At 45.1% G+C, this 25,551-nt stretch overlaps 1 protein-coding gene across 1 annotated transcript; it reads right to left on the bottom strand.

Moving 5' to 3' along the window:
• Positions 1-1,791: 1,791 nt before the first annotated feature.
• Positions 1,792-25,155, bottom strand: LOC147436750 (uncharacterized). Its single transcript, XM_086486177.1, has 7 exons — positions 24,410-25,155; positions 23,829-24,014; positions 23,552-23,731; positions 23,279-23,473; positions 3,329-3,427; positions 2,608-3,237; positions 1,792-2,512 (listed from the first exon to the last, which is right to left on the bottom strand). The coding sequence occupies exons 1-7, from the start codon at positions 25,028-25,030 to the stop codon at positions 2,207-2,209; spliced, it is 2,217 nt and encodes a 738-aa protein (XP_086342303.1). The 5' UTR covers positions 25,031-25,155; the 3' UTR covers positions 1,792-2,206.
• Positions 25,156-25,551: the final 396 nt, after the last annotated feature.

Genomic DNA, 25,551 nt, shown 5'->3' with positions numbered 1-25,551 from the left:
GGTTGCCAGTCAAGGATGGGTGGATTCGATTAATCGAGTACTATTCACTTTGTCTCAATTAGTTAGAGATTTATCTCATGTCATAATTCGGATTTAAGGATGGCGGCCATGCCTCTTAAACGCGGAAAAAAAAGCGTTGTTTTTGGATCCTTAATATGTGAAAGGGATTTCTTCTCTTATAATGTAAGATCTAGAGTCCATAGAACCTTTAACCTTATCGACCTGGCTTGTGGCGTAGGGTCTTGCAACTACGAACACAATAGGTGGAAGTCTTCTTCTCTTTCGTTGCTCGTATCCTTGCTTCGCATTATTGGAGTAGGGTGTCGTCAATGGATTTAGAGGATAAAGAACGCTATCTTCCAAGTCGCCGCGATCTTTTAGAACAGGGACCTTACATGAAAGATTACAATGAGTATGATGTGTCTTAAGAATATAAATATAGACAGAGTATAGCCGACAGCAACTGCCAATGGTTGACAACTCAAGTACAATTGCCAACAAATGCCACCAAAATGCTAACCCGATTATGCTCACGATTATGCCAACCCGATTACAATGTAATGGGTCCTATTTATATGCATTGGGTTTACCATGGTAATTACCGTAGTAATTGTAGTAATTACTAAGTGATTCACTGCTTGTCTCATAAGAGAGCGTTCCCACCTAGTGAAACTGTCTCAGCCATCTACAATGTGATCTTGTAGTCCACCATAGCATGTCATGCTTCGCCGGTGCTTTCCTTTGTGCCAAAGATGCTTCACCATAAGAAAGACCTCTTTGAGAGTGGAATAGCGCATACTCTCCTCTAATAAGCAAAGCATAGGGTGATGTACATGTCTCCTCCTCTCGTGGCCCCTTCTTAGTGATGGCTTAGGATGATTCTGGTGGTGAGAAATAACATGGTGCAATGTAGATGAATCGATCCTATGAGAGCTAGAGGCCAATCCATATGTATCTAGACTCAGTGTCATGGGCTACTACTGTGAGCCACCCCTTGACTACTTGCCTAAATAGGATTGCCACTCCTCCAAAGCTTCTTGATGGGCCATGTCTGGTGGTGGTCCTACATGCCAACTCGTAGAGGTAGTCTCCTCTTTAGACTCAACGTGTTGTCACTAGCAGTACCCTCCCCTCCATCACCTACTCCAATCGTCCAAGTTGTGCCCATAGTGATCCGTTGCAGTATAAAAGTACAAGTTGTGCCTCTATCCATAGGCTAGCTTGTCCCCCATACAACTCATACAACTAATCGACGGATCAACCATGTGATACGAAGGTGTTGTATGCCTCTCATAAGACCTCAAGGATAAGCTCTCTTAAGTTACATTTTGGCACTTCCACCAATCCCCCTCGTTAGTTCCATCTTACCCTCGAGTCTCTTAATGATCGCTTTTATGAGCTCCTGTTTGACCGAGCCCTTATCTACCTCCAGAGAGAGAGAGAGAGAGAGAGAGAGAGAGAGAACAATTTTAACGTCATAGGAAACCATCCTAAGAGAGAGACTTACTTCACAAGGTTGACCATTAACCTCCAGATTCACCTGTATGCAGCAGATGCAATGATGGAATATAGCAATGGTTCTTCAAAAGGTTCGACATTAACCCACAGTTTCGCCATCGTGTTGTGGATATACCAAGAGTAAGTATGTGATTAGAACTTACCATAACGAGTAGGCGATGTCAATCTTGTTGCCGCTACTCACACTAGCTAGGATAACCTCAAAAATAAAATCTGGGTCCATGCAAGCAGTGCCAGCTCGGATTTTCATGGCCTACATCCATACAACAAATATGCCAAAATGTATACCGCTCAGGGGTCACATTAGCCTCGTTTCAAAAGAGACGGCATGTGATGTATTGATTTAAATTATTCCAATACAAAAGATGGCTCATGCTGTTTCTTCTCCAGTCCCGCCATGAAAGATAATTGTCAGCTTGTATTGTCTAATTGGCAGCTTGGGGCCTAGTCACAACAATAATATAATCACTGGAAAGTTTCACCACCTACTAACTCCAGGTACATTGTCTTCCCAAAAATGATGAATGAAAGATTTCCTTGGAAAGAATAGGGTATTGAGATTATGTACATAATCAACGGTATCCTCGCCTGGAAACTCCAGAAAAGCAAAGTGCCTTACATTTAATTGTCGCTTGCTATATTTATACTCGTCTCCTTCCTGGTACCAAAATTGTCCTGCCGTGAATTCTCAGCTCCAAAATCTAACCGCCGAAATTAAAGCTAGACTTATCAGTAGGACAATAAATGAAACCCATAGCCATGTGGGAGGACGTTGCCAAACATTTTTCCTAGAAACAGGATTCAGAATTTGTCTTTGGGATCTTGGCTGTTTCCCCAGAAATCCTTTCCCATTCCTGCCGGAAGGAGACTCTTTAGCAGAAGTTTTGGTCAGTTCTTCTGCACCAAGCTCTTTCTCTCTGTCCTCTACTGTCTCTGCAGTGTTTATGTCTTCAACGCCAACAGCCGCCTTTTTCTTTGCCTTTTTGGCTCTCTCCTACAAAAATAAGAGTTCAGTCAGCAAGTTACGACTAGTGTATTAGCAAGCAGCGAGAGCCCTGGAGTTCAGGCAGTAACAAGAACTCGAATTACCTTCTCTCTGCGTTCCGCCTCTTTCTGTGCCCTGAGCTGAGCCTTCGCTTGTGCTCGCTCAGCCTGCCTTCTTTTTCGCTCCGCAGCTTCCTTGGCTTTAGCCATCTCCTCTTCACGTCGTTTCTCTTTGAGCTCTGCAGCTTGAGCTTCCTTCGTGGCCTCATCCTCAATAGGAGCTGAAGCTGTAAATACAGGCGGTGGTGAGGAGAGAGAAGATGGAGGCCTGTTATTGGATGAGCTTTGACTTGACTTCCCTCCAGACTTTTTCACCTCCACCACTTCCTTTTTCTGCGGTACACTGCTCGAGGGCTCCTGCAACATCTCTTCTTGAGGCTGTTGAGCCTTCACTTCTTGTAGCCCTTTGACATTGTTCTCTTGTGCAAAAGAAGCAAAACTTTTTGCTGCAGTCTCCTTCCGTGAGCCCATCCTCTTTGAGCCAGACTCAACATCCTTTGGCTTTGTCTCATGGGCAAGTTCGGCATCACTTATAAGAAGCAAGGGTTCTTCGTCTATGCCCAAGGACCTCCCATCCATTGTTTCCAGGCGCCTCAAAGTGCTTTGCACGTTATTTTTTATATACCTCTCTCTAAAACTCGAATCATTGTTCCAACACCGCAACATGCTTTCCACCTACAGAAGGAAAAAAAGAAGGGTCTTTGCTTAAAAACAGACATCAATTTTTCAGGTGCAAAAGCATTTACAGATAGATAAAACAAAGAACCTGATCATTGCAAAAGGCTGACAAAGCCTCTACATTCTTGGAAGAAGCCAGCTCTTTTGCTTTTCTGAAATTGTCCCTGTACTTGTAGAACTCAGCATTCTGCATGTCAGCACTAATGTCAAAAGCAGCGAAAGTTTCTACAGCAAGAAATACTACACATAAAAACTTACGACCGTTCACGTTTTCATTGCAGCCGGGTTTGCTTTTACAAGAAATACAGTCTCATGTTAATACCAGCCGCAATAAATGGGTCAACAAAGCCAATTAAAAAAAGCTGATCAAAATATCACGAGTAAAGAAGATCTGAGCCTCAACCATTGCAGAGAGGCCTATTTCCATCCGTACATGTAGGGAAAGATCTGATCATGGCTCTATGGCGCCCTGGACCATTCGTCAAACTGGGATGAAACACATACCATAAGCTATGTAAATAGCATCACACAAAATCCGATATGGCTCCATGACTCCCTGGACCATTTGTCAAACTGGGACGAAAAACAAAAGACCATGAGCTATGTAAATACCATTCGTCAAAATATGTAAGACAAAGTCTCTCCTCCTAGTGCATAGGGGACCCTCTGACCCTCATACACAATGATAAAAAAAAACCTATGATTTCAGAGATCTTTGACGTCTGCAAAGACTCCTAAGCATGCAGGGAATCAGATGGCTTTCGGAGAGATCAGCTCCAGCAAAGATCCCTTAGAATCATTATTAGCCTTACAACCACGGTAAAAACAGACAAAATCTGGCCTTAACCTGTGCAGCTGAACACACCCGTATAATAAGATTCACCCCAGTTGAACGTATTATGGGTCTCTATCCAAGGAGTTTCACTGCAAACAGAGATAAGAGGGTGTAGATAGAGAGAATCGGCTCTAGGGAACCATCAGTACATAGTAGGATCACCAGTAGCTGTAGTAGTTATTGGCTGGTGACTGTACAGCCGCACAATCAATTAGAACCGAGTACATGCACCTAGAAATAGGACCCGCTACTTCCATTTTGGGGTCTGTGGCTCTAGCAATCTGTCTCTCTCTCGTTGACAATCTTGAGCAGAGCTCTGTTGTACTCATAACATAGTTACCCAGAACAAGAACGAGAATGGGAACGGGAACGGGGAATGGACCCCCCCACAAGCCCCCCACGGGAATGCGTTTGGAACATGTAAGGTGCAGCGGAATGAATGTTTGAACTTTGCTCAAGATGAGTGCTCCGAACTGTGCTCAAGGTTCCTTTTTCTTATGGAAGGGAGAGCCTTCCGTTCTTAATGAGAGAGTGCAATGATCACAAACAAAGCGAATGGACACTATGTGTGCAAGTGTATGAGTCTGAGAGATAGAGAGAGAAGAGAATACGACACCAGAGACGTTGTAAAACCCTTCTCCGAAGACCCCACTCTCGTCGGCGAGAGTGGTCTACTATTGATTGCACAAACTGGGATACAAACTGAATGCATGTGATTGATGCAAGTCTAAGCTAGATCGATGACGACGACGGGGATGGCGAGACCGATCTAAGGGCTGAAAACTGACGCTTCCTATCTCCTCTCCAAAAACGCTAATGGCTGAATTCTGTCACTGATTCGCTGCTGTCCCAAAAACGCTGATGGCTGAAATGTTCTGGCACCAAAAACGCTGAAATGGGCTGGTTCTTAATGGCTGAAAACTGCTGGTCTTTACCAGCTGAAAAATGCCATGCAAGGGGGCGACAAAGGCCTGTTGGAAGAGCCCAAGGGCTGAGCTCTGTTGCGGCAAATGCTGGGATAAAAAACGCTAGGGCTGGGACTGTCTATCAATGGGTACTGAGGCTGAAAACGCCAAGTGCTGGGACTGTTGGCGATGGTTCTTGCTGATGAAAACGCTAACTGCTGAGGTTGTCTTGCAGTGATGCCTTGATGAAAAACGCTAGGGCTAGGGGAGTCTGCTTGGAGGAGAAAACGCCACCAAGGGAGGTTCTTGCTGAGAAGTTGCCTGTTGAGCACTGGTGCTCCTGCTGCCTCTTCTGCCAATTAGTGCTAGTCTAGGTTTGCTTATATACAAACTTACTCAATTTGCCCTCCCTACTTTCCAACAAAAGTCACTTAAAAATAATAAGTGAAAAAAGTCAAAAATAGGGAAAATAGGCTAAATGCACTGCAAAATTCCCCTAAAGGATTCTGATGGATTCCGATGGGAATGCTTATGATCATGCTGTGCGCAACCAGAGGATATGCATCTACACTAAGTGACTGGGCATGCACGGTCTGCGAACAGGCTGACAAAAGTGCCAGATCACTTCTAAATCTAGACTGACTTGACTAACTGAACCCTTGTCGTGCTGTATCTTGTCCACGAACACATAGGGTTGGATGTGTCACGTGACAGAACAGGAGGGGAACGGAACAAGGATTTTGGAACGTGCTTTGGAATGGGGTGTTTAAAATGCTTGAATTAGCCTTGTTTCAGCTTATAATATAGTAACTTACAGAGCTCCAATATTCCAAAAAGAACCATATGCAAGGGTGTTTTAAGGTGACATTTGTTCGCGTTCGCGGTTGTAGACGTAGACTTGGACACTTCTCAACAAAAAATGATAAAAGCCAAATATGAACCATGAACCAGAAAGTGACCCGGAACGGCGTTCCCAAATTGACGGAACGTGCGTTCCCGGTCATGATCCAGTTCCGGAGTACGTCCCATTCCGGGACGCATTTCTGGAACGTCATTTCGAAACGTTGAGGGCCCGGAATGGGTGTTCCTTATTACTATGACTCATAAGCCTTTTGGGAACTCTTGTACTCCTTTGTAATCCAATATTCAATGCCATTCAATTGTACTTTTGACTCAACAATTTGAATACATTAATTCCAGTTGTCTTGTTGTCCAAAATCTCATTCTGCTCTTTCGTTTAAGATGTCTGTATCGTTTTCATCACGTTCATCACAAAACTGATTCTATTCGTCCTCTTCGATCTGATTTGACATTTGACTCTGAAGTTCTAACCTAGAATAGCTGTCAAGTGACAAGTTCATTCCCTTTTGACGATCAAGGTGGTGAGCTACAGCTCGTCACAAAATTGATGACGTGGCTGCCCACTAGACCCCAACACAATCCCGAAACTGTCGGGGTAAAATGCTGACGTGGCACTACCGTACGGAAGCAGAGGAATTTGCGGAAAGTATGCCACGTGGCCAGCCATACGGACGTCGACCTTTTCCGGCGCTTTTTACGGAAGTGATTTTCAGCTTTTGGTTGCGTGAGTTTCTACGCAAGGACTTAAGAGGGAGAGAGCTTTTAATTTGCTTTATTTTGCCAAGATGGCTTGTGAGAGAAAACCTCTTTTGCTTTATTTATGAAGAGCTTTTGATTCTCATCTTTTGGGAACTCTGCTTTTAGCATCCCTTTTGTAACCTTTAAATATGTGAGCAGGCCTCTCACAACTCACAGCATCTGGACGCAGAGTCTGAGTGTGAGCGCCTGCCCGCACTCTTGTACTTTGAACACAAATTAATACAAAAAGAAATACCGAAAGGGGCGCCAATCTTTGGGGCCAATACCTCTAGGCACGGAACTCTGTCGGGCCAGTGTCGAATCAATTGTGAATTGTGAACTACTTGAAGTGATTATTTGTGGTGTCGTGGTGGATTCTTGACTTGGAATGTCCAAGTCTGTTACAGTGGTATCAGAGCACGGCCGTTTTTCTTCTACGGCAAATCCGATCCCTAATTTTTTTTCCGCGGCACCGATGGCTTCAAGCAAAGATCAGACGACTCCCTCTGCATCCGGAGATGCGGGAAGGGATCACAACGAAGATTCAGGCAAGGAGTATGGCCCGCCTCGGCCTACTCATGCGGAGCGTCGAGAGATGGAGCGTCAACGATTGATCGGCGACACAACAAAGATGATGCTTAATTTTGCCAAGGACCCGAAAATGGCAAAATATATAAGCAAGACCTCTTTGGAGGAGGTGCACTGTCACCAGGAGGAGTATTTTTCCTGTTGCCTTTTGTAAATAAGTATTAGATATATTTATTTTATTTTTACTTGTTTGTCCCAAAACCCTTGAAAAGGTGCAAGTGGACATTGCATGGCCAGTGTGAAACGGCTGCAGCCAAATGGGTTTCTCACATCGGGGATCTAGGTCGGTCAGACAGGGACTGCCCGGGCCAGTTAGCACTGAATTCTGATGAGTATGGAAGCTCGTGTGCGCCAAACTGGAATTTGGGCCACTCGTCAAGTCACTCCAACTTTATAAGTTGAAAGGGGCCAGTAAATTAACCCACATTGTAGATGGTGGTCAAATGGTAGTCTTCAATGATGGTCAGGAGACCGATAGGGACGCCATGGAAGCATCTCCTAAAATTTAGGGAACTGCTATTTTTGACCAGAAAATGTGTTCGCGTCATTAGCTCTGGAATGACAAGGGGAACATTTTATTGCTCTGCTGTCAAGTCAACTGACGCACCAGTTGAGATATTTTTAGCAGGAAAAGCCCAAACTCGGAAACTGGGCAACGTGTCAGCCTGTGAGCGATTCTGCCACTCTGGGAGGCAAAAACGAGCTACATATCAACAAAGAGGGCGCCATTTTCAGCCTCAGGTGGATTGTAGCAGGTACAGAAGCTATGGAATGCTTACCTTGCCCTCTATGCACAGTATGGTGACGGGAGTGATGCCCCGCACGCTACATACTGCTCTCTTTCTCCCCTACGTACAATATGTTATGCCCCACTAGTGGGCTTCTCATTTGACCTATGTACAGTTCTGGGGTTTTATGCGCGTTTGCCAAGGCAAGAGCCTTCTGAACAGGAACAGGATTAGCTAATTGCTAATCCCCCACAGGTACGCACAGTTCCATCACGAAAGATTGCGAGTTTGGAGAGTTTTCTCGCGTGAAAACTCGTCCAATTCACAGGGGAACTGTCCCATTGCGTGCGGGAGCCCTTGGGACACGCGTAGGCGTGTTCGCTCCGCTAAAAACGATCCGAAACAGGGAATTACAGCCTGCTGTGTTTTTCTGCAGGTTTAGGGTTTCGCACCTAAACTGCAAGGGAACATCGGGGGAGTCTCGTGAGAACCTTGGGATGCGTGTACAGGCTTTTGGGCTCCCGGCAGTGAAAAACAGAGAATTACAGCCCGCTGAATTTCTGTGACAGCTCACCAGAAAGCTTCCAGATATCGAGGGAATCCGTCCTAGACAGGTGTTTTTGACCTACAGGGGTTTTTGCGCCGTTATGCTGTCGAAATCCGGTCGAAAACCTGCGTTTTCAGCCCTCGCCAGGTTTGGACAGCTTTGTGAAAGCTTGTGCTAAGTGGTCGGATCGTCTACCTTAATTTGAATAAAGAAATACCGAAAGGGGCGCCAATCTTTGGGGCCTACAGGGTGTCGGTCTCGTGTGCGCAGTGACATTCTAGTCGCTGGACGCAACTGTGTTCTCTTCCCTTCTCAATGCTCTGTGTAAAGTTAACAGGTAATTGAAATAGTACCGCCCTCTACGTTGTACAGGCCGGTTATATGCACACGCAGTGGCAAAGGACCACAGAACCACCCCGAAAACCCGCTCTCAAGAAACCTCCTGCTCCCAAGAAGTATATAGAGAAATAATTAGAAGAGGTGGTTGATGCACAAATTGCTCAACTTTTTGACGCGCAAAATAAAGATAAAAAGCACGGCAAAAAGCAAAAGAAAGGCGCTGACTTCCGGGTTATTTGGGTCGTCAATCGACTTTTGAAAAGGCAAGAAAGCAGAAGAAGCATGTTTGATTTGAAGGAGTACCCAGTTCTTCTTCTTCTTCTTCTTCTTCTTCTGATGCTCACCTGACTCGAGCGAAGAAGACTGAAAAGCCAAAAAGCGAAGCAAAAAGCAACGCTTCGGCAAGGGCAAGAAAAAGGCAAAGAAGCCTAAATTTCGCCCCGTGAGTGACAGTTCTACAAAGGACTCATCTACAGACAGTTCAGACTCTGATGACAGCACTTTTATGCAAAGAAGAAGAATTTTTACAAAGCCAACCAGTATGACTTTCTGGAAGACAAAAGCAAGAAAGTCCGAGAGTTTAAGGAAGGTGGACAGTCAATTAAATTTGACACGTTTTCTGGATATAGAGATGCTTTGAAGGCTTTGCCTTTTGTACAGCAGTTTGACATCGCTTTCGCAGGAGGGCGTTACTCAGAGCACTCTAAGATCCGTAGAGCTCCCTCTTATTTTAACGGGAATGCTTGAACTTGGTGGTCCACGCTTTTATTTCTTTTTGGTTGACTCAAGAGTATGAATGCGACATACGAACTGCTTGGAACCATCTTCGGATGACCAAGAAGGATATAGTGGATGCTTATTGCGAGAGATTCTGGAGCTCTTTTCTACCCGCCTCTTCATTTAAGAAGACCTCGTTCAAGGAACAGATGCGGTTTACCTACAGAGATCCGAGATCATTGCTTAGAACAAAAGTCAGCTTCCATTCAGGAGTTGATGAGTCATGGGAAACGGGGTTTTGCCATTCACTCTGGCAGTCTGACCTACCCACCGATGAGATCATGACACAAAGAGCTGAACAGACTTCGACAAATGAAAGTAGAAAGAGGAAGAGCAACCCAAAAAAGAAAGATGCACGACCCAAGCTTACTCCTCAGGAGCGGGCTCGCTTCATTAGGGAAGGGAAGTGCTTTGAATGCAGGGAAACTGGGCACATCTCCGCAAAGTGCCCTAACAAGGCACCGAATGAACAGGATGAAGAACGGCCAGAAAGTTCCAAAGCAGCTGAGAGACGTGGCAAAAAAGGCAGATAAAAAGCAGAACTGGTACCACATTGCGTGGGGCTTGAACCGAATCAAATGAATGAAAGTACAGACTTTGCCACTTTTGGGGCAAAATGAAAGATCAGGAAGCTCCTTTGAAGGAGCCAAGGGCAACTTCTTTTCACTTGGAATTGGCGACTCGATTTGGGAATTACACCCGATAGGCTGAGGCCACAGGCTGAGATAGTTCGAGTGGCACCCGGACAGGATGTTGCCATTACACCAAGCATTGGCAAACTTCGTTTGCAATGACATGGGTGTTTAGGGCACGAGGAGTTTTACGTATATGCCTTGGAAGGTTGTGACGTTCTACTCAAAATCCCTTGGTATCACAACACCAACGTCGTGGTTGACTACCAGGCCCTTGATGAACTTCAATTTCTTTACTCATTTTTTTTTGGGAGAGAACTGAATGATGGAAGAAGGTCGAATATGTTTTGACCTGAACAAAAGAACGCCAAGATTTTCTCCACTCATGCCAATTGCTTTTCAGAGGGCCTGCCAGGCAAGTCACCATCCACTCGTCCTGAAGATCATACTATTGATTTGATACCTGGAAGCACACCACCGAACCGGCCACCTTACCGTGTGCGCCGAGCATAGAATGAAGAGATTATGAACCAAGTGAAAGACCTCTTGGAAAAGGGTCTTGTCCAGCCTAGTACTTCACCGTATTGCTCTTCAATGTTGTTGGTTTTGAAGAAAGACGGATCTTGGAGAATGTGCATCTATTATAGAGCTCTCAACAAAATCACCATCAAGAACAGATTTTCGATTCCTAGGATCGATGATATACTCAACAGATTACAGGGATCCTCGTGTTTTAGCAGGATTGATTTGAAGAGTGGATATCATCGGATCCAAATCGCGCCCGGAGACGTCTACAAGACAGCCTTTCGGACGACTTTTGGGTTATTTGAGTTTTTGGTGATGCCTTTTGGCCTAACCGATGCTCCTGCAACATTTAACCGGATGATGGACAGGATTTTTTGAGAGTACAGGCTATTTGTTGGCACTTTCTTTGACGATATCATTGTTTTCTCTAAGGACATAGTGATCATCTGCTTCAGGTCTTTCAAGCATTACGAGATCACAAGTTGGTGATTAATGCAAAGAAAAGTGAATTTTTCCTACCATAGATACACTTTTTGGGACACACTGTGTCAGCAGATAGAGACTATCCGTGATTGGCCCGATTTGGAGAATGTCCATGAAGTTGGAAGCTTCTTGGGATTGTGTTCGTACTATTGGCGGTTCATTTGAAAGTTTGCAGAGGTTGCTTCCCCTTTGCATATCTTGACACAGAAAGGAGTCCCTTTCTTGTGGGGGCCCACAGAAGTGACTGCCTTTCAAGAATTGAAACAAAATTTGATTACAGGACCAGTTTTTTGACTTTGCCAAATTTGCAGAAGTCGTTTGAAGTATATTGTCATACTTGTGGTCGTAGTTTGGATGCGGTCTTAATGCAAGAAGGCCAATGTCATTGCCTATGAGAGTCGATTGTTTTCAAGGCCGAAATTGACAGTACACTTTTGGCGGCTATCCATGCTCTTATTCACTGGCGGCATTACCTACTCGGAGCCGATTTTACGATTTTCACAGATGATGGGAGTTTACGCTACTTCTTGTCCCGGAAGCAGTGATTGGAAAAAAGCAGATGCGGTGGGCAAACATCTTGTCACAGTTTACTTCCGGATTGTCCATGTGCGGGGACAGAAGAAATTGGTGGCAAATACTTTGTCCCGAAAGCTGTTGGTTCTGGCTATTTCCGCGATACATCATAGGAACTCCGAGGATATGGTCGACCAGTATGCCACTGATACAAATTTTGTAGATGTATTCAGTTGAATACAGAAAAGGGAGATAGTAGCGGACTATTCCATTCGGGATGTCTACTTGATCAAGAATATCATGTTGTGCGTTACACAACCGTTGAGGGAAAAGGTTATAACCGAATGCCACTGTCCGCCTTATACGGGTCATCGCGGCATTGCTACCACCTTGAGAGGGGTAGAGAGATACTTCTTTTGGCCGAGACTCTAGAAGGATGTGGACGAGTTTGTGCGTAGTTGCTTGGTACGCCAGAAGGTCAAGTTTGACAGGCATAAAGCACAGGGATTGTTACAACCTTTACCCATACCCACCCGCCCCTGGGAAAGTATTGCAATGGATTTCATCTCCCGAGAACACAGCGTGGGCACGATTGTCTATTGCCCACGTCTTCAGATTACATGGCAAGCCTGAGACGATTGTCTCCGACAGGACCCCTGGTTCACGAGTTTGTTTCGGACGGCTATTTGGGAGAACATAGGCACGCGGTTGCAGTTCTCGTCATCGTTCCACCCGCAAACTGACGGGCAATCAGTGATTGCTACTTCAGTGGTATTGGATTTGTTGAAGTCTTCTTTGTTGGATCAAAAGACTACTTGGGAAAGGTTTCTACCTTTGGTGGAATATGCCTACAGAAACACAATTAACTCTTTGATGGAGAAGGTGCCATTTCAGATTCTCGAATCTGCTACAAAGGTTCCACCCTTCCTTAGCACGAAAGATAAGATTTTTCTTTGAAGCCGACCAATTCACGAGGGACTTGGTCCGGAAGGCTTTGTAGAAATTTCAGGAAAGACAGAAAAAGGCAACAGATCGCCGTTGTCGCGATTTGAAATTGAAGGAGAATGATTGGGTGCTCTTACATTATGGGAAGGCACGCCCGAGAAAGAAAAAAAAAAGGGGGGAAAGGAGAGGCTTCTTTGAAAGCTTAGCATGAGATAATGTGGACCTTTCCAAATTCTCCGAAAAGATAAATGATATCTCTTTTGGACTGAAGCTGCCAGAATACGTAAGAGGATTCACAATGCTTTTCATGTGAGTCTCGTAAAGCCTTTTGAACGCGATGTGCCCGATGATGGGAAGCCAGAGGTGCAACCCGAATTGGACGAAAACAAGCAGATACTCGTTCTAGAACAAAAATTGGCACAGAAAGAAAGAAGGTAAAGCGAATTGACGATGTTGGTTAAATTCAAGACCTACTTCGCAATGGATGCGAAGCGAATGGAGGAGGAAGACCTAGCAGATATTCCTCGGAATGTGAATCTTTACCTTGAAGCTTTTGGTTTAGCATAGTCTCTTCCAAATGGAACCCAGAATTCAGCTTGGCCGGAGATCTGGTGCAGTGGGTTTGCACAAGAGGGGAGTTACTCCGCTCCTTTGTCAACAGATGCCTCGATTTTTAAACACTAGAGTCACTGATGTCTCTGTGAGCTTCAGGGATACTGAGAGCTGACAGTATTCTGCTGGATGACTTTATGAAATGGAATTCCTGAATATGAAACTGATTTGTTCTTGACTTGTTTTTGAGTGCAGGAACTGATAGACGAAATGACTACAGCAAAATGATCTCAAATAGATATGGTTGCAATAGGGGTTAATCAATCGGGCATCTATGAGGTCCTGAGTGGATCTAGATGCGATTGCTAACTGCATCGCCGATAAATCATGGTCTAAGATCCGAATAAATGTTGATTGTGATTTGTCATGTGATATCTTGTGATGTTTAGTGATGTCGTGTGATGTCGTGTGATGTGACTGTCGATTGGTACATGTGCTAGATGTGTGTTCCTAGTGCGTAGGTACTAACAGTCGATGTCTGCTAAGGCAGTTTATGGCTTCTGTCTACTTTGCAGGCGTAATCGAGGGCAATTACAATGCTTTCAAGAGGGGGGTATGTCAAAAATTGATGACGTGGCTGCCCACTAGACCCCCACACAATCCCGGAACAGTCGGGGCAAAATGCTGACGTGTTACTACCGTACGGAAGCAACGGAATTTGCGGAAAGTATGCCACGTGGCCAGCCGTACGGACGTCCGCCTTTCCCGGTGTTTTTACGGAAGTGATTTTCAGCTTTTGGCTGCGTGGGTTTCTACGCAAGGACTTAGAGGAAGAGAGCTTTTAATTTGCTTTATTTTGCCAAGATGGCTCGTGAGAGAAAACCTCTTCTGCTTTATTTATGAAGAGCTTTTGATTTTCAGCTTTTGAAGCTTTTGGGGCTCTACTTTTAGCATCCCTTTTGTAACCTTTAAATATGTGAGCGGGCCTCTCACAACTCAGAGCATCTGGACGCAGAGTTTGAGTGTGAGCACACTCTTGTACTTCGAACACAGATTAATAAAAAAAGAAATACCAAAAGGCGCACCAGTCTTTGGGGTCAATATCTCTAGGCACGGAACTCCGCCGGGGCCAATGTCGAATCAATTGTGAACTGTGAACTATTTGAAGTGATTATTTGTGGTGTCGTGGTGGATTCTTGACTTGGAATGTCCAAGTCTGTTTACAGCTCTTGACAAGAACCGGTCTCCTATCTAGAATTCAGAGTCGATCAAATATTCGCAATGCAGCCAAGTGTTCATCAAGAGGAAGAAGACCCACTACAGTGTTTGCTGAGAACCATGACCACATCAGCACAGTTGCTCAAGAATAGGAACAGGCTCTGATGAAGATCCCCAATCCCAGAATGAGGAAACTAATGTCGATCCAGCAAAAGAGGCAATGAGGGGCATAGGGCTTCTGAGCATTCAGCTCAATCGAGGAGACATCATTCAGAGAGAGCTGAAAGACACTCTCATTCACATGGGTCTCGGAATTCCGATCTGAAGGGCAAAGCGAAAGTGCATATTAATGTTAGTGATGGCAAAAGAACGTTGTCACATGCAAAAGCAAATCAGAGAGATGAACCTCATACTGTCCCTGAAACAGATGATAATTATAATGACAGATGGGATGCCGATACAAATATCACAGCAAGCATACACATAGGGAAAAGAAATCTGATCACAAGGAAAAACCAAGACGCAGAGAGTGAGAATCGGATTATCATAGATCTTGGCAAGGGGAAAGATCCAATGACTTGAAGGTTGCTTTTCCAACATTCAAAGGTAGTAGGAAGGACGACCCAGATGTGAACATCCAAGCCTTCAAACAATACACTAACCAAAAGGATATTGATGAGGATGAGTGTCACGTGACACATCCAACCCTATGTGTCCGTGGACAAGCTACATCATGACAAGGGTTCAATCAGATCAGTCAGTCTAGCTTAGGAAGTGTTCTGGCACTTTTGTGAGTCTGTTCGCAGACCGTGCATGCCCAGGCATTTAGAGTAGATGCATATCCTCTGGTTGCACACAGCATGATCATCAGCATTACCATCAGAATACATCAGGAGCAGTTTCCAATGCATAAAACCTTTTTTTTTCCCTATTTTTGACATTTTTCACTTATTTATTAAGTGACTTTTGTTGGGAAACTGGGTAGGGCAAAATGAGTAAGATAATATATAAGAAAACCAGGGCTCGCACTATCGGGCAGAAGTGGAGAAGGTGCAACACGCAATTTACTTGCAACATGCTACCCTCTCTCCCTCTCAGCAAGACAACCTCCCCCTCAGCCTGGCGTTTTCAGCAAGGGAAATCCAGCAACTTCAGCCCTGCCCTTGGCGATTTTCAGCAGTGTTTTCCATCAACGATTTCAGCCCTGCACTCGGCGCTTCCATTAGCATTTCTGCAGCAGCGTTTTTAGCATTTGTGCCAGCGTTTTACAGCAGCGATTCCAGCATTTTCAGCAGGGGATTTCAGCAAGCAAAGGACCAGCAGTACAGTGTTTCTGCAGCGATTAAAGGACAGCAACTCAGCGTTTTCCAAACAGCCTAAATCAGTGTTTTTCAGGCAGCAGTAAACAGCGTTTTCCAGCAAGTAAAAAGACAGCAGATTCCGTCGACGTCGTCCCCGCCGTTTCCGCCTTTCGCATCATAGCTTCACGAGTTTGCATCAGCATCTTGTACCTGATTGTGCAATCAATATCATAGACTTCTCGCCATCGAGAGAAGGGCCTTCGGAAGAGGGTTTGACAACTTCTTGGTGTCGTATTCTTCTCTCTCTATCTCTCAGTCTCAGCACCTTCACGCACACTGTCTATTCACTTTGTTTGTGATCACTTGCACTCTCTCATTAAGGGTACGGAAGGCTCTCCCTTCCGTAAGTAAAAGGAACCTTGAGCACAATCTGAGCCCGATCGGATCACTCATTCTGAGAAAGAACATCATTCACTTCCCCTGCACCTTACATTGGTATTAGAGCTTTGGCAGTGTTCTGTATCACTCACAGAAATAACCACAGAATTTTTTTTGCTTGTTGCGGTCACACGTAACCCAAGTCCACTTGGGCGTGTCGATTCCTAATCGTGTTTTTGAAGAGAGACAGGAAACCCAAGAAAGAAGAGCTTGTCCACCCTCCCCTTGTGCCTCTTTTCACTCATTGAGAGTGGACCGTGCACCTAGCAGCCGGCCAATCGACGTGAGATGGGTAAAAGCAACCTTGGTGTGAGCGCAAGGCCGCCAAGGGGTGCGCCCGCCGAAAAGAGCAACACTCGGGTGAAGAGAAGATCCTTCTCTAACACAAATTGCAAGCGAAAGAAGAAACTCTAGAACCTCAAGATCCCCAAGAACTTCAAGACCCTCAAGATCCCAGGACCCACAAGAACCAAGTTCCTCATGAACTTAAGAACCAAAGATCCCAGTATATGGTCATCACCCGAAGCGGAATGGATACTTCGCATGAAGGTGATGGGCATGAAAGTAGTGTTAGGTGCAGCGGAATGAATGTTGTTCTTTCTCAAGATGAGTGATCCATATTTGCTCAAGGTTCCTTTTAGTTCTTATGGAAGGGAGAGCCTTCCGTTCTTTATGGAGAGTGCTATGATCACGAACAAAGTGAGTGGATATTGTGCGTGCAAGTGTATGAGATTCAGAGAAAGAGAGAAGAGAGATACAACACCAGAGACGTTGTAAAACCCTCCTCCGAAGGCCCCACTCTCGTCGGTGAGAGTGGTCTACTGATTGCACAAAGTGGAACAATGATGATGCATGGAACTGATGCAACTGGGGACTATGTCGGTGACGACGACGGGGACGACGATGACGACTTGAGGGCTGAAATCTGCGACCTTCTAATTGCTGTCCATAAAAACGCTATGGCTGGAAATTTGGGACTGATACGGGCTGCTGAAAACGCTGGCTTTGGCTGCGTTTTGAGAGGCTGAAAATGACGATCATCTAGGGTTGAATCGGCTGTTGTCTTGAATGCTGAAAACGCTGCCTTGTCTGCTTCACTGAAGGCTGACAATCAAAAACGCTGGCAACCCTTGTAGTGTTAGTGAAAATGCTAGCTATCTGGGAATGTTGGCGATGGTTGCAAGGCTGAAAACGCCAGCTTGGGGGAGGTGATGGCGATGACCAAACGCTAGGCTGTAGGGGATGGATAACGCCAAGGTTGGGGGTGTTGCGGGGTTCTTGCTGAGAGAGAGAGAGAGAGTACCTGCTGCCTGGGGGCCTGTTGTGCTCCTCGCTCATCTGCCAAAGAATGCTAGCTTTGGTTTGCTTATATATTTTCTTACCCAAATTACCCTACCTACTTTTGTTAGAAAGTCGCTTAAATTAATAAGTGAAAAATGTCAAAAATAGGGAAAATATGCTAAATGCACTGGAAAAATCCCCTAACTGACTCTAATGGATTCTGATGGGAATACTGATGATCATGTTGTGTGCAACCAGAGGATATGCATCTATGCTAAGTGACTGGGCATGCACGGTCTACGAATAGACTCACAAAAGTGCCAGATCACTTCTAATCTAGACTGACTGGACTGACGGGAACCCTGTTATGGTGTAGCTTGTCTACGGACACATAGGGTTGGATGTGTCACGTGACAAGTAGTGAAGAAGAATTTCCTCACCAAGGAGGTTTTCTTGACCCTCCCCCTTCGCCATCTACATAGAGATTGCACCAAATCCTATGGAGGCTTTGGTCAAGACGATGATGGACATGATGGCACGCACAACAACAAGAAGCGAATCGTGTTGCGAGGGCTCAACAACAAGAAGTGAATCGCATTGCCATGGCACAACAAGAAGCGGATCGCCGTGCCTTGGATCGCTAAGCACGCATGGCGGCCAAGGAACGAGAAGAAAGAAAAGCAGCAAGAAAAGCACAAAAAAAGGCCAACCTGGAACAAGCGCGCTTGGCAGCCGAAAAGAAAAAGGAAGACTTGGATCGTGAACACAAAGACAGTATGGCAGCCTTGGAGCGCGAGCGCGACGCACGCGAAGAAAGAAGAGCAGCCTTGGAGTTAGAGCGTGAGACCCAACGAGAACAGCGCATGAACAACTTGGTCCTACATGTCTTCACCTCGAAGTCCGAGCCAGCCAAAGATGTTGGTAGTTCATCAAGTGGCGCAAGCCGAGATTCGGACTCCAACAACCCAGTCTCACAGAGAAGGACTTTAAGTAAGTATGATGGTCTTGGTTGCATCAATTTAATGCTTACTTTGCGATAACTAAGAAGACAGGCAATAGCAAGTTTTTAACGGCAGCAATGTACCTTGCCGATGATGCCATTAATTGGTACCACGCATGGCAAGAGGCACAGTTAGCCGCACACCTAGAGGAAGCCGACAAAGACGCGCCCCTTTCCTTCAATTGGGCCGACTTCCTAGACAAGCTCAAGGTGTGGTTTATGCCACCCCAGTACCTCGCACAATTAAAGGGCGATTGGCGCGCTCTCAAGCAAAATGGTATGCCAGTTATGTCTTTCTCTAATCGTGTTTTGCAGCTCAGCACTCAATTATGCAAATCGGATGCGGAGCCCAAGGAGGAATTCCTTTATGGATTGGACGAGTATACCAAGTTTGATGTGGAGATACTTGATCCAATCGATCTCAACAAGGCGGTAGCGATTGCTCTCGCACAAGAGATGAAGCACAATAAGGGAAAGCCTAAGAAGAACAAGACTTCTCAAGCAACCTCGCAGACTTCTCAACCCCCGCAGAATGGTAAGAACGGTAAGAACGGTAAGAATGGTAACTCTTCTAGCCCATCTTCCTCTAATTCTTTGGAAAAGAACTCTAACAATGAATCTAAGGGTAAAGCTAAAGCACCTGCAAAACCTAAGCTAACACCGGATGAAAAAGCTACAAGGAATTATAGGAGGGTGCATCACGGTTGAAGAACAAGTGATTTATGCTAAGGAAGGTAGATGTTATCAATGTCACGTCAAGGGACACATTAAGAAGGCTTGTCCTAAGACAACCCCACCCAAAGAACCAAAGGCACCCACAGCAACCACAAGCACTTTAATGAACCAAGCTGAATCTTCTCATGTCTCTGACACACACATTGCTGAGTCTCTCATGAAGTGCTATGGTCATGTAAAGGGTCAGCGTTTTATCATATTGTCTGATCCAGGCAGTATGCATGATGTGACTAGTGCCTCTCTTGTTGAGAGAGCCCGCCTAGAGGTTAGTCAGAAATCTCCTCTTGAGGTCTCTAGCTTCGCTCCTGGGATGGACTCTGTTGCTAAATTGGCTTTATCTTACAGAAAAATAATTCTGAATGAATTATTGGATTTATAAGTGAGAGGGTTTTCTCGCTTGGAACACCAAGAAGATAATTCTAAATGAATTATTGGAATTTTAAGTGAGAGGGTTTCTCACTGGAGACATCCGAGTACAGAGTATCCCTAGTGCGTCATTCAAAGTAATGACGGGAACACTCTGAAAGGGAATATCTGTAAGGCCACCAGGAACGGGTACTTCTGATGCGTCATAACGGATGGGTGACAGGGAGCAGTAAGAAGTATCCGACCATCCGGGAACGGACATCTCTGATGCGTCATAGGATGGGTGACATAGAGCATCGTGAAGGGGATTGTACCGTAAGTTTGGTAGGAAAGGACTAGGTGATGGGTATTCCTGATGCGTCACAAGGCGGGTGATGGGTGCATCAGAAAGGGGATATCCATAGTCGAGAGGAAATCCGAACTGGAAAGAGGAATACGCGTAAAGACGCAAGCACAAGAATAAAGATGGGTTTTGAGAAGCTTTTCTTAAAAAGCGAAAAAAATTTAACGAGTTTTCTGGAAAGAGCAAACGCTTTCCCGCGAGGAAACAGCTCTAGCCATACTTGAGAGGGGATGCCATCAAACACATTTCCAGAAGCCCCGCACGAAGAGCTGGCTATTTGACACTTTGGTGACACCAGCTCTTCTATACGCTGCCCCAATGTGGACCCCAGGATTATCAGAGCAAGCTTGGAGCAGACTCGAGAGGCCACAGATATTGTTGCTTGCTCAGATGATCTGGAGCAAGCCATCAGTCCCACATGATATTGTGGGAGCAGAGTTCGGTGCCCCACCCATGGTAGTGGAGGCGCTATTCAGACAGTGGGATACCTCCACAGGCTGCGAGACATGAGGGCAGATAGACTACCTCGCCTTGCTCGAGGCCTCCCGCAAGCTAGCAGACTCTGGGGATGAGAGATCATGGTACGCGAGTGTGACTAGATGGCTTCAGACATACGGCTACTCTATGGACAGATTGCCTCCCTCACAGTATGATCCAGATGCACCACGCCAGGCCCTCTCACACATTGAGAGGAACACAGTTGTCAAATATGAGCTCATACAGAGGCATGTAGAGCAGACTTGGCTCACACCTTCGCGGCCATTGACCACGAAGATGGCATATTACAGAGATCATTTCCTTATGCTCACAGAGGACAAGTTCATACACAGGCCCCACTACATGGATATATATCTACCACATGGCATGAGGATAGCCATCGAACAACTCAAAGTATCATCGCACCAGCTTGAGATAGAGAGCAGCAGAGCAGCACGGGTCCCACGCGATGCCAAGATATGCAGATTATGCAGGCAAGAGGTAGAGTGTGAGAGCCACTTCTTATGTAGATGCCCTCACTATGCGGAGATCACATCACGGTACCCCACTCTATTTGACAGGCCAGAGGTCTCATTACAGACAGTGATGACATCATTAGATCAGAGACTACTTGGGAGACTCTTGGTGGAGATACACCAGCATAGAGAGAGAGCCCTCCAGACGGGGGAAGGTGGAGGATCGGACATGCAGACACCTTACAGACTACTTCCAGGCTAGAATACCCATGCAGCCACAGCCATCCACACATTAGGGGATGACTTTGATGCGAGCTGAGGAGGCCAGAGCTAGGCGGCGACCACGACTACCAGGATATCGCTCCAGGGCCTCTCAGAGACACAAACGAGAGGTCCAGGCCATCAGGGATCGGCACACAGCATATATTCAGAGGAGGGCAGAGCAGACACTAGACATGGTGGGCATAGCCAGAGTCCTCACATCAGGCTCACGAATGTACCAGATACTACACCCTGCCATCACTACTGGATGGAGCTGATGTACCACACCACCCCCCTCCCTCCTCCCCTCACTCTCACTACACACATACATGCCTCTTTATGTACACCGGATGTTTTGTTATTACCCAGTCACCCTCACATTTGCACACCGGATGCTTTGTTATTACCCGGTCACTTACCACGCTACACTTTGTACACCGGATGCTATTATTACCCGGTCATTTTGCACATACCAGAATTCCAGAGGATATTCACATTTTTGAACATGGATCTGTCTCATAGGCCAGTTTTCTTTGGCCTTTTGAAGACGTAAATAAAATCTCTCTCTCTCCCTCTCTCTCTCTCTCTCTCTCTCTCTCTCTCTCTCTCTCTCTCTCATTACCATGGAAGCAAATGCAGAGCACAGCCACCGACCTATAAAGAAATACCGAAAGGGGCGCCAAGGTTTGGGGCCAGTGCTCTCTTACCACACACAAGACGCAGAGTGGCGGAGTTCCACCCCACATCTCTTTCGATTCAGTTGTTATTGAAGTGCTTGAAAGTTTGTGTCGTCTATTCTTTTCCGTTGGCACGTGGTGCCCTCCCATTACACCAAGAAACTTATTTCTTCCATATAAAATCTTGGGTAAACATTTCTAAAACTAGCATTTCTTTTGAAGACCAATTTTTGCTCGTGTGGTTTTGATCTAGTTATTTTGAAGTTTCAAGTTTCATGTAAGCCATGAGTTCTTTGCCACCTGATACACCTAATTCGTGCTTTACTTTTGATATGTTATACAATGTGCATGATCATTCAGTGTCTAGCTGTCAACAGTTATATCGAAGGTTTTTATGACACCTCTCGAATGGCCTTTCGCACATGGACTTAAATCTCCAAAACCCGTTTCGAAACCCACACAAAGCTCAAGCTTCATAACAAAAAAAAAAGCATCAAATCAAGTAATTTTCAGGGAAAAGGAAACAGAAAATGCTTTTCATGCAAGAACAAGAAGGAAAAGCAAAAGGCATAAACTACTCAGGGTTTAGAGAGAGATGTTTCTCTATGCTCTAGGCGGAAAATATGCCATAATTTGTAGAGAGAATAAAATTTTAAAGAGGGCAAAACTGCCAGGCGAGAGAAAACCGGTCTAGAGTGAAAATAGTAGACAGAAGAATTAGAGAGAGAAGAGAATCTTGAGAGAGAAATTCAGCACGTGGTGACTAGCAAACAATGCAGTGATAAATGTTGCGCCTTTTACCTAGAGGCAAAAACCCTAACCCTACAACCATCACAATGCCCAGCTGTTTTTTGAGTTTCTATTTGCACAAGCACTTTTACTAGGCTCCTAAAAAGGACCACTTGTGCGCTCAATTGTACCCATCTTGTGTTGGGGATTCCAAACATCATTATAAGGGCTGTTGTAGAACACATGCGAGTGCTCTCAAATTCATATCAAAAAAAATACCACGAGTACTCTTCAATTTGTACAAAACCATTGCTGTAAGAGCCAATACTAATCAACCCCTCCCTATGTAGGTGACTGTCTATTGAAAGTTATTTCAGTTCTGTTGTTTCAAATTCTTTGCGGTCCAAGTCTACAGTGTGCCCATCTAGTTGTGCCAGCAGATTTGACCTTGTTCTATACCACTGCTTCTCATGAGGGACCAACTCACCTTTCTTTTTGCTTTTCTCATTGACTAACACTAAAGCAATCAACCCCCTTCAGTCCTGATAATCACTCGTGTACTCTACAGTCTCCCCTTCGTTGATCACAGTCATTCAGCATGCAGTTATCAGCCATTTGACAACTCTTTCTCACTGGCATTCTTAATATGCAATGCTTCTAATCATGTGATTATTCAAGTATTAAAACACTGGTGATGAGTGCCAAAAAGGCCAATTAGAACTTAGAATGACTGACGCTCCCAGATTGGGAAAAGGGAAGCACCCTTACCTGCTCACTTAAGTTCTTCTTAAGCTCTTTGCATGCACCAAGAGCTGAGGCCTGAGAGTGCTTTGCTGCTTCCAGTTGGTCCACCAGCTCATCTATTTTTACATTCAGATCCTCCAGATCTTTTTCAATTGGCTTACATTCAAGTCGAGCCTGGTTTTGATTGGCTCTTAGGACATCCAATTCTCTGTAAAGTATCTGAACCAAAGGCACTATTATTGAGAGAAAGTCAAATCCTATGTAATCATCTAATGTGCCAAAACAGCAAGTACTTACTTCCAGTTGGTCCTGGATGTTCTCCTTAGGACCATAGCTTTCCAATAGATGAGCATGTTCTGCATCATTGGCACAAACTTGACTACGTTGAGACTCTAGTTGCTTGATTTCCCTGATCAGTTGTTTCTCTTCTTTCAGGGGTATGCTTTCATGCTGGATTCGGTGCTGCAAGCTTGCTATCTATAACATGTAGTTTAAACTCTCAAAGTTGATTTTTTTTCTTTTTAAAACAAAATTCATTGTAGTGATGACAAGAGCACTTCAGTACAGTGCTTGCCTTATTGTCCAAATCCTCCTCGGAAAAGATTACATCTTCTTTATACTTAGTGTCTGAAAGCCTCAATCTGTTTAGTGCAGTCTGAAGCGGATCTATTTCCAAACGCTTCTTTTGAAATTCATCCTTACAAGCCCTCTCTTTGTCTCGCGCAACCTTCAGCTTGTCAAGAAGTCCAATTTTACTGGCCTTTACAAACCCACCAAACAAGCAAAAACAGTCAATTTTAATATCTCAAACACAAAGAAGCTGCTGAAAATGAAAAGTATTTGAAAAAGCCACCTCAATGGTAAAGAATACCGACATTACATAAAGACACTGACAACGTTCTCTTAGGCTAACCTCCAATGATCAGAGACAAGACTTACATTTTTACTGCAATAAACATTCACAGGAATCATAGATTTACAGTACAAGGAGCGAGCTTCCTCTGCTTATGTTAAAAAGTGTGCATGTCAGAATCATTTTACTATGCTATGAGCAACACTTCGAACAACATATGATCATTTCAGAGAGAGAAAATCGCTTCTTAACTGAAAGAGGCAACAATCTGCGAAACCAAAACACCCAAAAATGGAACTCACTCTTCTCAACTGCAAAGCAGCACGAATAACATCTCGAGTCTTGGATGCCTCCTCAAGCTGCAGCTCAGCAAGTCTGATCTTGCTTCTGAGATCGCTATCAGAAGCTCTGGGCATTCTTACCATGAAGAACATACGGCGTCGAGATGAAGGCAATGTTTTTTCAGGTGCATTATGACTAGCTGCAAGGTTCTCCATTGTTTTCTCTGGTACACTGGCAGCAGAGGAGATTTCCACAGCCATCCAACTTGGCACATGCTTGCCTTCCTCCATCTCATCCCTCCATTCATCCGTATGTTCCCTAGAATCGAGCAGGTCAGGATCAGGCCCAAGATCACATCTTTTATGCACCTCGGAAGCTCTCCCGTCCTCAACACCACCAACATTTGCTAAAGACGCTTGTGTCATACTATCTAGCCTCACGGCCACCACCTCTTTTGAAGGGCCCTCTCCGCAGAGATCGCCCCCATACGATGGCTCCTTGGAGATCGCCTCATCCTGCTCTACAGCAATACCTGCAGGCAGCGCCCCATTGCAAGGAGAAGAATTCATCTTTACAAACAAACCATTGGAAGTGGGAAGGACTTCAGTACTTGTGGCACAATTCTCAGATCCAAGCTCCATGACTGCAGCTTATTGATGGGATCTACGACTACGGCAACGAAACCTGCAACTCGATCGAAGACTTGGTACCATCAACGTTACAATCTGCTTAGAAGTGAGCAATGCATGGCGTTACGAAGAGGGTTCAAGTGCGTTTTTTGTCACCATATTTTTAACAACAGTTTTATATAATCCTCGGCACCACAATTTGCCACGTGGAATTTCAAAATTGAATTAACCTGAGCATTGTGACTAAAAATAATGCATGAGAAGACGATGGTGATGTTGATTGCGAAGTAAGCGACGATGTAGACGCTGGCGATTGTGCTTCTTGCCCCTAGCGACAGATCAGCCTACACCAAGACCATGAGAGAAGTGCTTTGGTTGACATGTATGCCGAGTTGTGGAGTGCATCAATTGTTGCAGGATATGCGCACCAACGGCAATCCAAGAAGCTCTAGGCCCTTTTCAAACAGTGTGGATGTTGGAGGATGAAATAGTAATGATAACCTCTCTCTCAAGAGCGTATGTGAATTGGCCTA

Source organism: Adiantum capillus-veneris, chromosome 17 (assembly GCF_014529385.1).
Source record: "Adiantum capillus-veneris isolate H3 chromosome 17, ASM1452938v2, whole genome shotgun sequence".
NCBI lineage: Eukaryota > Viridiplantae > Streptophyta > Polypodiopsida > Polypodiales > Pteridaceae > Adiantum > Adiantum capillus-veneris.
The sequence above is the reverse complement of the archived record's forward strand: the minus strand, read 5'-3'. Positions and strand labels throughout refer to the sequence as shown.

Excerpts from the sequence above, each read along its gene's own strand:
- LOC147436750 (XM_086486177.1), bottom strand. The coding sequence starts at position 25,030 with ATGGAGCTTGGATCTGAGAATTGTGCCACAAGTACTGAAGTCCTTCCC. Across the intron at positions 24,015-24,409 it reads CTGCTTTGCAGTTGAGAAGA|GCCAGTAAAATTGGACTTCT; the intron begins GTGAGTTCCATT and ends GGGTTTGTAAAG. Across the intron at positions 3,428-23,278 it reads AGAAGAACTTAAGTGAGCAG|AATGCTGAGTTCTACAAGTA; the intron begins GTAAGGGTGCTT and ends GCTGACATGCAG.